This window comes from Geotrypetes seraphini, chromosome 5, assembly GCF_902459505.1.
Source record: "Geotrypetes seraphini chromosome 5, aGeoSer1.1, whole genome shotgun sequence".
NCBI classification, from domain to species: domain Eukaryota; kingdom Metazoa; phylum Chordata; class Amphibia; order Gymnophiona; family Dermophiidae; genus Geotrypetes; species Geotrypetes seraphini.
This window is the reverse complement of record NC_047088.1, coordinates 70,909,530-70,926,315: the sequence shown is the minus strand read 5'-3', so window position 1 is coordinate 70,926,315 and position 16,786 is coordinate 70,909,530. Positions and strand designations below refer to the sequence as shown.

Sequence of the window (16,786 nt, the reverse complement as noted above, 5' to 3'; positions counted from 1 at the left end):
TCTCAGTCTTGCTTTCTCTTTGCTCCTACCAGGAGGCTTATACGCGAGTGTTGATGGGAAATATTGATCTGACCACACTCATCTTTCCCTCAGAATCTTCAGGTAGGTGTATGAGTCAAACAATGCTGCATTTCTTACCGTTAGTGATTCACGATTACTCCCCTGGGCCCTGTCAGCAGAGGGCTTAAATTTTGCTATGAAACTCTGTATATCTTCCACCCATAGTTTCATACTCACTGTCTGAAAGGTTTTACTGCTTCTGGTTGCAGGGAGAAATCTGGAGATGGTTGCACGAAAACCCCTCTGGGAAGTTGGACTGAATTATGGTCATGGAACTGGACATGGAATTGGCAACTTCTTATCTATTCATGAGTGTATGTGACTTTGCTGAGTTGAGCTGCAGAATTGATGCCAAAACGGCACAAAAATTGTGTCAGTCTCTCAAGGTCCCACTCACCATTTTAGTCTGAGCATCATAAAGCAGAGAGGATAGAATATGGAACTAATAATTATCAAAACAGAAATATGTCTAAAATCCTGCCTTTAAAGACAGGTCATCTAAGTACCGATAATCGAAACGGGTTTTAGACATATCTAAAAACAGCATAGGCCTTTTCAGTGCCGCTCTATGCCCAGAGCTGAAAAGGGTGTTTTAGGAAGAGTGGTGAAGGTGGGATTTGGGCGGGATGTGGGCTGACCTAGATTTAGTCGTACTACAAGTATATATAACCAAAAGTTTAACGAGACTGCCTAGACCAGACATGTCAAACTCTGGCCCGTGGGCCAAATCTGGCCCGCGGTGTAGTAATATTTGCCCCGCCAGAAGAATTACCAGTTTGCACTGAAACTGGCCCTCCGGCAGAAGCACACATAACAGACAAAGCTTTGTTTAAAAAAAAAAAAAACACAAAAAAACCCCTATATCGAATCAGACCAAAAACCATTGTATTACAATAAAACTATGGCTGCAGGTGCAGCAACATAGACAATAATACCGAGCACCCCTTTGGTAGTATTAGTCTACCTCCTACACTTTCTGATCCGCCCCCAAGGTGTGTAGCATCCAGACTGACATTGGGCCGTTGCCTCATTAACGTTGGTGCTAAAAATTGAAAATTCTTGTGTTAAGAGTAGCAGGGAGAAACGTGAGAGTCACTGGTAAGAGAAACATGACCCAGGTCCCAGAAAGGGTAAGAACGGAAGGTCTGGTGCCTGGCAAAGAAAGGGGAAGATTGATAGTTTTGTAATGGGATGGATGTAGCCGTGAAGGATTTTGCTGGATAGCGAGAAACTGGCTTTGGCAGCTAGTGTTAAGTCTTATTGATTTTCTTCCACATGTACATCCACCTGGTCCTTGTCAGGGAGCTGGTCGCTTGTGGTCTTTTCCTCTATTAAATAGAGTCTATTTGAACTATGTAGTATAGTACCCTTCTGTGTCCAAGAGTACCACCTTCTCAGTTTGTGCTCCTCTCGGGCCCACCACACTATGGCCTGGAATAATGACCAGACAACAAAAGGTAGAAAAAATATTTTTATTTTCTGTTTTGTGGTTACAATATGTCAGATTTGAAATGTGTATCCTGCCAGAGCTGGTGTTAGACAGCAAGCATGAACTAGGACCTAAAAGAGAGAAGAAAAGTCTTTTTTATTTATTTTGTTTACATCACAGAGCCAGCATGGAGTTGGAGAGGTTGTAACCCTATACTTCTACTACGACTAAGGGTTACTTTTATTAAGGTGCGCATTTAGCGTGTGCTAAATCTATTAGTGTACCTTAATAAAAGGACCCCTCAATATCTTAATAAAAAATTCAGCCCACGACTTAGCCTAAGTTTTAGATCTCGGCCCCTTATGTGGTTGAGTTTGACACCCCTAGCCTAGACGGAACTTATACGTAGTGACTTAGGCGATCTAAAAACAGGTCTAAGTATCCAAAGTGACCAGATAATCACTGCAGACACAAAGTACAGACCCACACACACTCCCCCAGTGATTACTGACCCCCTCACACTGCCATAAAAATCAGAATAAAAACGTGCATACCTGCTTCCAGAACATCAGCACCTGGCATAGGAAAACCTAGTAGAGCTGCACAGAGGTGGCTTAAGTAGTCTGCGGGATGGGCTAGTGAATTATGGAGAGGAGGACCCAGGCCCATAAGCCACTCTAACCGCTGTATTCATGATGAAACATGTGCACTCACCAAAACCCCCCAATGCCCTATTGTACTGCCATATAGGTGGCACCTGCAGCCATAAGGGCTATTGGGGTGGTAGACAGGTGGGTCTAGCAGGTTTGGGGGGGCTCACCATACTTGCAAGGGAGTTGTGGTGAGATGTTTATGTGGCACCCTTTTTGTGAAGTTCACAACAGTGCCCTGTAAGGTGTCCCACTACCAAAACTTCTTGTTCTAGGCATTTTTGACTTGGATGAATTTTTGGATAAGAATGGGGTATAAAGAAAGATGACTTAGTGGGCTGGACGATCAAACAGCTAGACGTACAAGTAGACAATTCTCAAAAAAAAAAATATTTTGGACGTATTTTTCGAGAATGGACTTTGGACATGTCTGACTTTGGGCAACTAACAACTTAGACCCAAAATGAACTTAGATGTATTTTTTGATTATGCCCCTCCATGAGTGTGAGGAAGTTCACTGCATTGTAGGAATAGTGTTCCATTGGTGTGAGGAACCGGGCATTGCTAGAGGCTTCTTTGGCTCTAAAAAGGTACTGTTGTAACTACTGGACCCCTAGCACACAAAAAAAAGTCAGAAATTCTACTGTCCAACTGTTTACAATAAAAATAAGTTATATAAATAAATAAGAAACTATTTGTAAAATATAAAAGTGGTTGCATAGACAATACCAACATGAGACCAAGAGGGGGAGGGAATACATTACATTAAAAAAAAAATTTTAAAGGGAGAGAAATAGAGGAGACACAATAGATTAGGAAGAATAAGTTATCCTCAAATGAAATGTTTATTCTCATGTATTGAATGCATCCTTAAATAGGAACGTTTTGAGGTTGGATTTGAATTTTGTCAAAGAGGATTCCTGTCTGAGGTCTTGGAGCATTGCATTTCATAGTGATTGGACCATAACAGAAGAGATTGTTTTACGTGTTGTATTGTATACAATTTGGCGGACTGAGGGGATTACTAGAAGATTTTGGGAGTTTGATCTAAGTGTTCTCGATGGGATATATGGGGTAAGGACTTTGTTAATGAAAGCTGGTGAGTGTTCAAGTCTAGTTTTAAAGGTCAGAAGTAGTATTTTATAGGTTATGCAATGTGGAATGGGAAGCCAATGAGTGTCTTGGAGAAGGGGTAGTCACATGGTCGAATTTTTTGGCTTTATAAATAATTTTTATTGCTGTGTTTTGAAGTATTTGTAACCAATGAATTTCCTTCTGAGTTATACCTTGATATAGGGAGTTACAATAATCAAGGTGAGAAATGACCAAGAAATGAATGAGAATATTAAGAGAGGTGGATTCCAGAAGGATAGAGATTAAACATATTAGTTTTAATTTGTAGAAGCATTTCTGAACTACCGAGCTTATTTGTTCATGGTAAGTGAGTTTATTGTCTAGGATTGCTCACAATAACTTAATCTTCATGGAGTGGATTCAAATGCAGATGGGAATAGTTAGATCTTCCTTATCGGTATTTGGAAACAAAACACCCATTAGTTTTTTGGATGTTTAAGGCAAGCATGTTTTTATTAAACCATTGGCTAATTTGGTTGAGTTTTAGGTTTATTTCTTGAATTTCTCCTGGAGAATTAGGATTCAAAGGATGCAAAATTTGAATGTTATCTGCGTATGTGAAGATGGTAAAGCCTATGGATTGAGCGAGAGTCAGTAATGGGGCAAGGAAAAGATTGAAGAGTATTGGTGATAGTATAGAGCCCTGTGGTATCCCAAATTTTTGAGAGAAGATTTCAGAGGCAGAGTTCTCGAGTTTCACTTGATAGGAACGATTTTTGAAGTAAGAGGTAAACCAGTTCAAGGCTGTGCCTGAAATTCCTAAATTTTGTAGCCTCTGTAGTTATAGGAAGTGTCGATCGTGTTGAATGCTGCTGTGGGATCAAGCGAGACTAAGAGTACAGATTTCGGCGATCTAAGAAGTATAGAATTGCAGTAGTTAGTCTGACCAAAGAGAGTTTGGTAGAGTGGTGAGGTCTAAAACCTGTTTGATTAGGATGAAAAGCATTTGTTTTTTCCAAGAAAGAGGAAAATTGATTGAATACAGTTTTCTCTGTTATCTTTGCTACAAAGGAAAGATTGGCTATTGGTCGATAGTTTGTACATTCTTTGACACAGGAATTTGATTGTTTAAGTTTTGGGTGAATGGTGGCACATTTCCAGTTAGAGGAGAGACTATTATAGATCATCTTTTAGATGAAAGGGCTAAAGATGTTGAAATGCTGTTTAAGAATAGAAGAAGGTATTGCTTCTGAGGTGTAATTGGACATTTTGGTATTCTGACGAGTCCGTTCGATATCCGATAATGATGGTATAGAAAATTCTGAAAAACTGCTAAATGATAACTGTATGGAATTATTGGGTGAACTTGGAGTTTGTGAAGTAGAAGGCTGAGTAAGTTAGTTCCGCATTGTTTTTATTTTAATATTGAAATAATTTGCTAAGTTGGGCAGATGGTCTAGTCAGGCTGTTCGCTTTTTGACTATTTTGTGAAGTAAGTGATCTTAGGATTGCATAGAGAGTAGAGGTATAATGGGCTCTTGTTATATGTTTAGTGTAATTTTTTATTTATTTTTTTGCTGTTTGTATGGAGAGTTTATAGAGTGATACTTTTTCTTTGTATTGGTTTAATGATGAAAGAGAGTGACGTCTTCTCCAGCGTTGTTCCGACAAATGAAGTTGGTGACAAATAAGTGACAATTCCTGAGAGAACCATGGATTTTTTTTGGATGAGGAGAAAGTGATATGGTGTTTTAGTGACGCTATCTTATCCATTGTATTTTATGTTGAGGAGTTCCATACGAATGATTGTTCTTCTATTGAGAGTTTTGAAAATTCTTCAAGGTTGAGATTAAATGATTCATTGATAGCTGAAGAATTAATTTTACTGAGATCCCTAGAGAGGTAAGTTTTAGGAGAAGATTGGATGCAAACAAGTGAAGTATAGAAAGAGAAGGTAATTAGAGAATGATCTGTCCACGGAAGAGGGATAATTTGTTGAATGGAAAACAGCGAAGAGAAAGTTTTTGGCACGAAGGTCATATCAATTGTAAGACCTGCAGAGTGTGTAGAGGCGGTAATTAGCGGAATGAAAGAAAGGTTTGAGGTTAGTGTAAGGATATCTGACTTGTGTGACGTTTTTAAGTCATCAAAATGTATATTGAAGTTTCCTAGAATTATTGGATTGCTATTCAATATGCAAAAGCCTAGGATGGCAGATTATAAGGACATAAGTGAGTCTTTGGGAATTGGGGGAAGGAAATAAAGAAACAGAAAATTTAGGAGGGTGACATTAGAAATCTTGAAGTGAAGGAGTTCAAGATGCTGAGATGTGCATTGCGGCTCAAATTTGAGGGGAATGGAGGAATTGTATAAAACTGCAAGGTCATCACCTTTCTTGCGTTCGTGACAGTGCTATTTGAAGGAGTATCCCTTGGGGCAAACTTGATTGAGATAGGCTTCTTCTCCTTCTGACAGCCAAATTTCAGTAAGACAGAAGATATGGAATTCATGTTGCATGATAAGATTCTGTATGAGATAATGTTTGTTTTTAATTGAACGAACATTTAGCCCAAATTTAGTTTTTCTATTACGCCCAGCAGGTGATGTTGGGGAATAGAGGAAGTGAGGAGCACAGATTGTAAGCATCTGCCTCTGGAAGTGGGTAAAGTAAATTATTTTTATATATAAGGATATCATCCCCATATAACTGAGATCTGTGATTCCATAGTTATACAGATGGTGAGAGTAGATGAGGAAGAAAAGTAAATAAGAAGAAAAAACAAAGATGAAATAAATAGAAGCATTTTAGCTCGGTGATGTGTATATTCAGAAAAAGCTCAAAGAAAGCGCATGAAGGAGCGCATTATGGAGCAGGTATTGCTGCTTAAGCGTGCTCCTTCGGTGAAGACATATGCCTGTGCGGAAGGCACCGCAAGAACCTGCAGATTTAAAGCCAAGCTACCGGGATAGATTTCCGGGAGGAGAGTCTATGTGTCACCACAAAGCAGCGGCAGTCTTCACAAGTTGATGGCACCTAAGAACAACAACAATTCCGCCAGCAGTGGGCAGCACTTTTACTGTCCACCATTGATATTAAGCTTGGATCTTCAATGCCTGGATCTTCTGGCTGCCAGCATTGAATATCCAGGGTTTTTTTTAAGCCACTATAAAGTTAATTGGTTGACTCAATATTCAGCCCTACTTAAAGGGCAGGACTGCTATTTATGCAGTCAGACTTAAGCACTAAACTATTCTGTTTAGGCACTGAATATCAGTGCCTAACTAGATAAGTCAGGCAATATATCCAGTTAGCAATAGACACTATATGTGAATATTCTGCAGGAGCAGGGTTACCATATGGCTCCAGAAAAATGAGGACGGATTAAGACATCCGGGTTTTAATTCCATTGCTTTCAATGGAAGTAAAACCCGGATGTTTCAATCCATCCTCCTTTTTTCAGAGCCATATGGTAAGAGATAATCAGTTATCTCCCATTGAACATAAGAATTGCTGCTGCTGGGTCAGACCAATGGTCCATCATGCCCAGCAGTCTGCTCACATGGCGGCCCTCTGGTCAAAGATCAGCGCCCTAACTGAGACTAGCCCTACCTGCGATTAGCCGCAAAAGCACTAAAGAGATATTGGTTCTTTCATTATTAGCAGCCTTGTCAACTTCTTTAAGAATGCAAACTCATCTCAAAGGTCTTGGATTACCTTGCAACCCACCATAAAACTCCCTTTGCTCCCACCTCTTCTCCAGCACACATTCGATATTATCTCATACATCTGACTACGGTAATCCTACAGGTGTCATCTGTTATAATCGCGTATAAGCATTTTCTACCAAGTGAGGCCTAACTGCTCTCTGATAATCTAAAGCCATCTGGTAAATATGCTAATTGATAGTTCTGCTTTATGCCTCTCTTGAAAAGTCTTATTGACCATTTTGTATCAATTCACCAAGAATAATTCATTTATAATCTGCTTTTATTTTAGGGCCAGTAGGATTTCAATCCAACAATATACCAATGGCCAAAGGAATGTTTACTTCTATAGGTAATGTTCAATATTCAGCTCTTATGTTATTAATACCGTGCTCACTCATCAATTCCAACCAACTACAAATATAGGGGTCCTTTTATTAAGGTGCGCTAACCTTCGGTCCACTTCTCGCCGCATTCGATGCAATTCAAAATGGCCTTGGCTTGACCCCAGTTTGGTCTTTCATCGACTTTTTCTGAGCACTATTTAGCATTCTAATACAGGAAGATTTTGTGGTGACCTAATGTCTATTCTAATTCTTTCCAGTGATGTATGCATTGCTTATTTCTGTTCACTGTTATTTGTTTATATTATATTTTATTGTTGGTTTAAATAAACTAACCCCCCTCTTTTACTAAGGTGCGTTAACCGATTAGCGCATGCTAATTGAATTAGCGTGCACTAAACACTGACATGTCCATACACTAACATGCACACGTTAAATTGATTAGCGCATGCTAATCGGTTAGCGCACCTTAGTAAAAGAGGGCCTAAGACTTTAAAAAAAAAAAAAAAATCAAAACTGTCAGAAGTAATTGCTGCTTTTTATGGGGACAGGTAACTTTTATGGGGGGATGGACGCAGACAGAGAAGATTCCTCGCTGGGATGGGCGGAGACGGAGGAGATTCTGGTGGGGATGGGCAGGGACAAGTGGGATACTGGTGTGGGTGGGGACGGGCAGGATTTCTGTCCCCACGCTACTCTCTACTTCCAACAGGAAGTGTTAGAGACACACAGAGAGAGTGGGATGCAGCAGGCCTGTGTTTAATGGTTTAAAGTGCAGTGTCAGCTTGGGCAGAGGAACAGATAGGCCACGGCAGCAGAGCAGAGGGGGAAATGCTGGTTATGGGACAAAAAGAGAAGATGAATGAGGGATGCGGAGGAATGGAAAAGGGGCAGTCTAGTCACCTGGGGAGGAAGGGAGGGAGGGGAAGTGGGATGCTGGCCACCTGGGGAGAGAGGGTAGTGAGGTACAAGAGAGATGCTAAACTAGGGTTACCATATGGCTCCAGAAAAAGGACGGATTGAGACTTCTGGGTTTTATTTCCATTAAAAGCAATGGAAGTAAATCCCGGACCTTATCCTTGCCATGTTTCTTTCTAGCTAGCCTCCCTGTTTTATCCCAGATCATAGATCATCATCTGTGTCCCTGCCTGATGATTCCATCAGTCTTGTATTACTGGGTTTGAAGCAGTGCTCCATAAATCTCAGGCTCCAAGGTTCAATGGCATTTCAAAATTAAACTGTAAACATGTAAATGTATAATCTCTTTGTCTATGCATTATCTATGTTAACTTTGTTACCCATTCTGAGCTCATGGGGGAGGACGGGATATAAAACTAACCAAATAAATGAATAAATGTCTCAATCCGTCCTCCTTTTTCTGGAGCCATATTGGAACCCTATCATAGGCATCAGAAAGGGGAAGACCTCAGGGGCCATGGCCTCCCCAAAAATTTTTGGTTGCCAGTTTTAGCCCTCCCACCCACCAACCTTTCTCCTGGTGTTATGCTTTAAATCTTTGGGCAGCTGCCATGCAGCGTCAAACAGCAGGCCTGCCCTGGGAACCCTCCATTCTACTCCCAGGAGCAGGCCTGCTTGTGGATGCACCGGGAGGAGGTGGGTGGGGAACTTTGGAGCTGAGACACAACTTAAATGTAGGTCTATATAATGCTGATCTACATTTAAGGTGCCTGTTTTAAAAACAGCTGCGATTCTATAAACGGCACCATTTATAGAATCCGGGCCTTAATGGCCTAAGCTAACAGGACAAATCGTACAACATAAACTATATTTAGCCAGTATCATTTATTGCACTTAATCAAAAAAGAAATAGCCAGACGCATAAACCTGGATTTCAATGCCGGTGCCTGGACATGGCCTAGCATTGAATTTCTGGGCATAACACCACCAGCAGCCAAAAAACCACTGGCTAAATATTTACCCCAAATGTATACAGAATTAAGGGAAGTTTTGTACTACATAACACATCTGGAATCCTGAGAAGATCATGGTTGTGTTACGTGTAAAGGAAGTGGAGAAGAGACATACACACAGGGCAGGATTAACCAATAGGCCCAGTAGGCACGTGCCTAGGGCCCAAAATGGTCAGAGGGGCCCGATGAAGGAGGGCATCAACATTGTTTTTTCCAAATGGCAATGGGCCCCTCCAGCATCGATCGGCAACGTGGGCTCCCCCGATTGGCAACACTGCCCCCCCCCCCCCGATTGGCAACGCGGGCCCCCCCTCCATCGATGGAAAGTAAGACAAGCAAGCAACACGGGTAAGAGAGGCAACAGGAACTGTAATTTTGCAAGCAGTGCTGCTTGCCCAAAGCTTCCCTCTGACACAGCTTCCTGTTTCCACTTGGGCACATGGTGGGGTGGGGCGGGGGCCCAGTGTATTTGTGTGCCTAGGGGCCCTCGACGAATTAATCCTGCCCTGCATACACAGAGAGAGCCAGTGACAGCCTAGCAGGATCCTGGGTAGTCTCTGTTTATTCTGTGATGCAGATCTAGACCTCTGGAGCAGTAGGTTTACTTTGTTACTCTTTCATTTCCTCTAGAACCTGGATATTATCATGATGGAGGGTTTGGGATCCGCATCGAAGATGTGGCCCTCGTGATAGAAGCCCAGACAAAGGTGATATGGTTTCTTTTTCATACTGGGAGAAATGGTAGGGTAGCTATATTATTCTACTTTTAAAGGTAATAAATGAGGCATCATCTTATTTTATTTTATTTGTTTTATTTCTATTTATTGCTTTTGCGGTGGAAGAGAATGAATCAATAGAGAATGCAATGATAAATAACAGCTGACAAGCCAATGGCATCTGGAAATGAATGATCAACAAATCCTAATCATAAGGTTATATATAATTTATCTCTTGTTCCAGAGCCCAGAAAGCTGTCTGCTTGAGGACATTTTCTACTTTCATGTCTGCTTCATTTTCCTTTTTCTGTGGAGCAAAATGCTTTCTATTTCTTAGTGGTCACAATAAAGACTAGAAGCTGCAGTGTTAACCTAAAGCTTTGAATTAGCAGTGGCCAACTCAGGTCACAGGTACCTGGCAAATTCCCAAGAAGTAAAACATATTTTATGTTGCTTTTCTTAGGAATAAGCAGAGGATTTCCCCAAGCCATCTCAATAATGGCCTATGGACTTCTCTTTTAAGAAATTAGCCAAACCTTTTTTAAACCCTGCTATGCTAACTGATTTCACTACATTCTCTGGCAATGAGTTTAATTACACATTGAGTAAAGAAATATTTTCTCCAGCTTGTTTTAAATCTACTCTTTAGTAGCTTTATCATATGCCCCCCTAGTCCTAGTATTTATGGAAACAGTAAATAAGCAATTCACATCTACCCTTTCAAGTTCACTCATTATTTTATAGACCTCTATCATATCTCCCCTGAGCTGTCTCTTCTCCAAGTTGAAGATCCCTAGCTGTTTTAGCCTTTCTTCACAAGGAAGTCGTCCCATTCCTTTTATCATTTTCGTTGCCCTTCCCTGTACCTTTTCTAATTCCGCTATATCTTTTATGAGATACGGAACCAGAACTGCACATAGTATTCGAGGTGTGGGCGTACCATAGAGCGGTACAAAGGCATTATAACATTTTCATCTTTGTTTTCCATTCCTTTCCTGATAATTCCTAACATTTTATTTGCTTGCTTAGCTGTCGCCGCACACTGAGCAGAGGGTTTCAATGTATCCTCATAACATCTAGATCCTTTTTCTGGGTGGTTACCCTTACCGTGGAACCCCGCATCACATAGTTATAGTTCGAGTTCCTCTTTCCCACATGCATCATTTTGCATCAGGGTGGGGGTGGAGTAGATATATTTGGACTCCGATATTCAGAATGATTTAAGTGGGCCAGAGAGGGTCCCATTATTTGAGTCCAGCTGTCCTTCCTCAGCATGGCCTCCTCTTCCCCAATGCTGGAAATCTTTGTTATCTTATGAAGCATTTCATCAATGTGCCTTTTGTTCTCACGGATGCTACTCAAGTTTTCCACCTCTTCTCTCAATTCCTTCACTTCCTTCATGAAGTGTTCAAGCTGAAGACATCTTGCACATGGAACCAGCTCATTTCATTGGGTAATATTTTCTTTCTGTACAGCGGCAGACATTGTAACAGGGGCAACAGCTTTGGTGACACGATGTTTCTGAGCCATAATGTTGATCTTCAAAAGAAGTTATATGTTCAATAGGGGCCAATGAACTTACACGTAACTTCACTAGTTTTGTATTTTCAAAACTTATATGGATAGACTCGGGCTGAAAAACGGATTGTGTATTTATAGTTTTATATATAATTCAGTGTGTAATGGAAGAATATAAATCTTGCAATAAAATTAAGTTAATAAGAATAAGCCACTGGTTTTATGTATTTCTGTCACACACTTTAGGTCTGATATTCAAAGTAGAAAATGAAAACTTTGGCTTATACACGGTGTGATTCTGATTGTGCTCACTTGTCTTTCTGTTATTTCTCTTTGCCCCTCACAAACACACAAACTTTTCCTCTCTTCCTTCTTTCTCTGTCTTTCTCAATTTTACTCTCTTTTCGTCTCCTTGGTTCACAGCATATGTTTGGAGGGCAGCCTTACCTCACCTTTGAAGCAGTCACCCTGGTGCCCTATGACCAGAAGCTCATTGACATCACTATCATGTCTGCCACACAGGTCAGTTCACATAGGATTCTACCCAGCAGATGGAGTCCAAAGAGGTACAGGAGCTATGGGCCGGATTCAGTAGATGGTGCCTTAAGATCCACTGCAAGCAACCTTTATAAAATAGCGCTTAATGTAGATTCCCATGCCCAGCTTTGGACGCGAGGACTTACGCCTGCTGAAACCTGATGTAAACCTTTATGCACAACGTGTGGCAGTTGGGCGTGTCAATCTTAGTATTCTGTAACATTGTGTCTAATTGCTGGAAATGGCCTTGACCCTCCCATGACCACACCCCCTTTTGAGTTGTATGCTATGAAATTTAGGTGCACATGTTGTAGAATAGGGTGTAGGGCAGATGCATGTGTAACTGCTGCCAGTTACATGCCAATTAGCTCCATGCAACACCAATAATTGGTTGTTACCACCTAATTGACTAATTTGTTTATACACGCCTCTGGGATTGATGCCCAGATTTGGGTGTCCAACTTTGGCGACCGGTATAGAATTCAGAGGTATGTTAGGTCCATTTCATGCATCCTTCTCACTGCCTTCCATCTCTCTATTAACAGATTAATTACCTGAACAATTACTATCAAACCATCCGCAACATCATTGGACCAGAGCTTCAGCAGCAGAAGCTGGAGGAGGAGTACACATGGCTGGTGCGGAACACAGAGCCATTCTCTCAGGGGACTCTTGCCACAGTGTCCATGGGCTTAATGACTTTCACCTTGCTGGCAAATGTGTTCCTGCAAAAGGTCTTGATCTGACAGATTGGCTAGCGGGCAAAAAGAAAGGGACAGGAAATGAGCTTAGCTCAGTAGGTAGAAAATATTGTGCAAGGACCCTTTTCACCATTGGGTCACAGTCCTCCTACATGGTCCTATACCCTAACTTACCGCAGCCCCTCAACTACAGTAAACCTTTAACCCAGGGGTGTCCAATGTCAGTCCTCGAGGGCCGCAATCCAGTCGGGTTTTCAGGATTTCCCCAATGAATATGCATGAGATCTATTTGCATGCACTGCTTTCATTGTATGCTAATAGATCTCATGCATATTCATTGGGGAAATCCTGAAAACCCGCCTGGATTGTGGCCCTCGAGGACCGACATTGGACACCCCTGCTTTAACCTATCCTTTCTTTGCACATGGCATGTTATATTCTCCCTCCTCTCTCCAATAGGCAAGATGTACTGGATATTCTATTTTTCAAAAAATGTGACTCCCGCACATTTACAGGGTATAAAAGGGGTTTAGACAGGTTCCAGAATAAAAAAAAATTATAAATTTTATTCATCACATAGATTTTGGAAAGCCACTGCCATGGAGGTGAACACCAGAAAATGGATCTACTCTTTGGGACACTGCCAAAGACTTGTGATTTGGATTAGACATTGTCAGATTAAGGTGTTGGGTTTAATTGATCTTTGGTCTTACTCAGCAAGGCACATCTTATATTCTTTTGAACTTGTACATAATGGTAATAAAATATCCCCTTAATAACACTCATGGGGTAAATTTTAAAAGACTTAGGACCTGATTTCATATGGCTTCTTTCATATTCACTGTCTAAGGTCTGGCTTAAAAGGGGAGCCAGAAAAATGACTGAACGAATGCCCCTGTGTCTCGCTAAAAAATTGGGCCTTGGTCCAGCTTGCAGTATTAAAGGTGAAGTGCTAGAAGTTTGAGTTTCTGCAACATTATGAATGAATAAACACTACCTCTGAATAAGCTAGTTGAGTGAAACAGCATGTCCATCATCGGGTTCACATAAATGCTCTGTACACTGATATATTTTGCAACAGGTTGTAGTTAATAGCACTGTGAACATTGCAAGATAAAAGTTTTTTTAAAAATGAGGGGACTAGAGGTTTTTGACTGATGAAAGATATAAGGACCCCAGTAAAACACATTGATTTGTGTTTGGATGTCTGAGGTATTTTTTTCTCTGTTCCTAAATTGAGTACTGTATTCGGTTTTGTAATATTTACCCAGGTTTCATATATATATAGTTGGTTTGTAGACATTCATTGTGTCGCTCCTATATAAGCGGATTGAGCAAGAAAATAAACCCCAACACTGCGGTAAGCTAATGAGATATAAATTCAAAACATGCAGAACTTGTGCACTAAACAGAGAAAGCCTATTTGATGCATATATACAGGGAGAGGGAGTACTGCAAAGTTCTGAGCCCAACCAACCAGCTTCCTGAATTCTGAGCATTATTTTGCCACTGTAGCTGAAAAGAGTGTTATCTTATTTCGTTAAGTGCCAATTTGCGGAACTTAACTTCTCTGTTTTGACGTTGTTTCAGATCATTCATTGAACCATATCCACATCATTCTCTTCTCGCTTGGGCTGAGAACCTTTCAGCACCCCCTCGTAGAAAGGGTCATAAGAACATAAGAATTTGCCTCTGCTGGGTCAGACCAGAGGTCCATCGCGCCCAGCAGTCCGCACCCGCGGCGGCCCATCAGGTCCATGACCTGTCATGTTATCTTGATTTAGCCCTATAGCCCCCTTGTTTTTATCTATACTCTTTCCATACTCTTATCTACCCTTATCTGTATCCCTCAATCCCCCTATCCTTCAGGAATCCATCCAATCCCTCTTTGAATCCCCGTAGCGTACTCTGCCCGACCACTTCCTCCGGGAGCGCGTTCCATGTGTCCACAACCCTCTGTGTGAAGAAGAACTTCCTGGCATTTGTTCTAAACTTCTCCCCTTCCAGTTTCTCCGAGTGCCCTCTTGTGCCTGTGGTTCCCCGTAGTTTGAAGAATCTATCCTTGCCTACCTTCTCCATGCCCTTCATGATCTTGAAAGGGTCCGCAGTGAGGGCAACTTCACTGTTCACAGTCCAAACAAAATGAAAGTGCCAGCACATATCTGTGCATGAAACGGGATTTTGTTCTGCACAAACATTAACCTTGAAAAAATTTCATGCACATAAATGTTTAGCGAGGCTAATTCTTGCGTAGATGTGTGCTGCACTTTCATTTTATTCAGACATGTGCACAGAGCTGTTCCACCTGTTCTGTCTTATAAAGCTGCAGACATTCATTATGTATTCACTGCTCCTTACTACCTGTGAGTAAAAATGCTGCCAGTTCTAACGAAGAAGTACTACCTTGCTCTGTGGACTGGAAGTGCTGACTAGCAGGGGCTGATTATATATCTTTCCTCTGCAGACCCCTGAAGCAGATGAGTATGCTGAAACACGGCCTGTGTCGGGTCCAATAAATTTGATTTTGATTGCCTGGAACTTGAAGGCCCCTTGTGCTTTTTTGTCTTAACACTGGTTATGGTGACAGAACAAAGTTAAAACTGGCATTAAATCCTCTTACTTAATCCTTCTACGCTGCCTCAGACATTATGCATGCTTTAAAATCCTCTATTTCTGTGCAGCATTCCATGGAATACCCAATGGACTCATTACCATCCATTGTAATATACTGTATGCCCATGTGTACCATGCAAATCAGCTTCTGCACTGAACCCCTTTGTGCACTGTGCACCCATTTAAGTCTCAAGGTAACAGGGTGCTTCTGTTTGCTATAGCTTTCTGCATTGGGCCCTAAGCTTTCAGTGTCCACAGCTGCTGGATAAAGCCCAAGAGAAAATATTTTCCTTTATTCCTATGTAGCCACCTCTCAGTAGAGGATGAGGGTTGCCAGAAAAGAATTTAGGTGGGGCCCCTGTTGCTTTAAATGAAGACACCATAGAACAAAGCAGCAATCAGTGCACCATAATGATTCTGATGTTCTGATGCTCAAGGCTGGAGCAAAGAGGAAGGATGGACTCTGCGCAGATCAGACTTTGATTTTTTTTATTTATTTTTTTTAAATAATCACTGTGTCATACCAAGCTGGTGCATCAATAATTAAAAGGTGAAAAAGTGTCTCTCTTGCTTTTTAAACAATATTAGAGGTTGACTGTTTCCAAGAATTTCCTATTTGGCACCTGATGTAGGCATACCTGCTGAAACATGGCTGTGTCAGGTCATTGTTAATAAATCTGGCTGTGGTTTATATTACCCTGAAAATCTTCCAATCAAACAAAAAACCTAAAGAGTAAACTTGTGCAATATTAACTTTACTACAGGACCTCATACGCCCGGGGCATTACTTGATTTTCTTTCATAGCCTTACTGGGGTGGTGTATTCATCATTGGTCCTCTATTTATATCATTTTCCCTTTTTTTTTTTTTTTTTTGGCTAAACCACCAACATGATGTGTGTTTCAAAAGAATAAGTATATAGAAGAAACACTTATCTTTGGCCCGACGTTTACTCAACCGTTTCACTCCTTGGTTTCATCAGGGGCTGTACTGCTTCCTCTGTGTATGTGCTTCACATCACATCCCTGTAGCCAAAATTTTCATGCTATTTGTTTCAACCTGCAAGCATTATATTTTCTTTCCTTGGCGTTCAGTGCTAGCAAACTGTCAGGCCAAAGAAAAGTGCTTCTTCTATATACATATTCTTCTGAAACACACATCATGTTGGTGGATGAGGTCCTGTAGTAAAGTTAATATTGTACAAGTTTACTCTTCAAGTTTTTTGGTTTTTATTGGAAGACTTTTTGAGTGACTTAAGATTTTCAATTTGATATAAATATTACTCTGGCAATCTTTGTTCTGTGCTTGCTATGTCAGTATCTGATCTTCAGGATCCATCTTATCTCTTTGTTTTTCCTGCACTGGAGCATGACCAGGTAAAAAGACAAGATTGACCAAGATACTGCCTGACATCACCTCACCAATTCTCCTCTCTACCTCATTTTAGATCTTCCTCCCTTCCTCCCCTCTTCCAGCCTCTTCTCCTCTCCTCCCTTTACTTCCCAGCC

At 41.1% G+C, this 16,786-nt stretch overlaps 1 protein-coding gene across 2 annotated transcripts in view; it reads left to right on the top strand.

The window, feature by feature from the left end:
- Positions 1 to 13,863, top strand: part of XPNPEP2 (X-prolyl aminopeptidase 2) — a 97,455-nt gene extending 83,592 nt beyond the window's left edge. For both annotated transcript variants that reach the window (XM_033946147.1, XM_033946148.1), the window contains 6 exons: positions 33 to 102; positions 270 to 374; positions 7,211 to 7,270; positions 9,824 to 9,900; positions 11,851 to 11,949; positions 12,510 to 13,863. In XM_033946147.1, coding sequence (XP_033802038.1) covers positions 33 to 102; positions 270 to 374; positions 7,211 to 7,270; positions 9,824 to 9,900; positions 11,851 to 11,949; positions 12,510 to 12,710 — 612 coding nt within the window. In that variant the 3' untranslated portion in view covers positions 12,711 to 13,863. The remainder of the gene's footprint in view (positions 1 to 32; positions 103 to 269; positions 375 to 7,210; positions 7,271 to 9,823; positions 9,901 to 11,850; positions 11,950 to 12,509) is intronic.
- Positions 13,864 to 16,786: the final 2,923 nt, after the last annotated feature.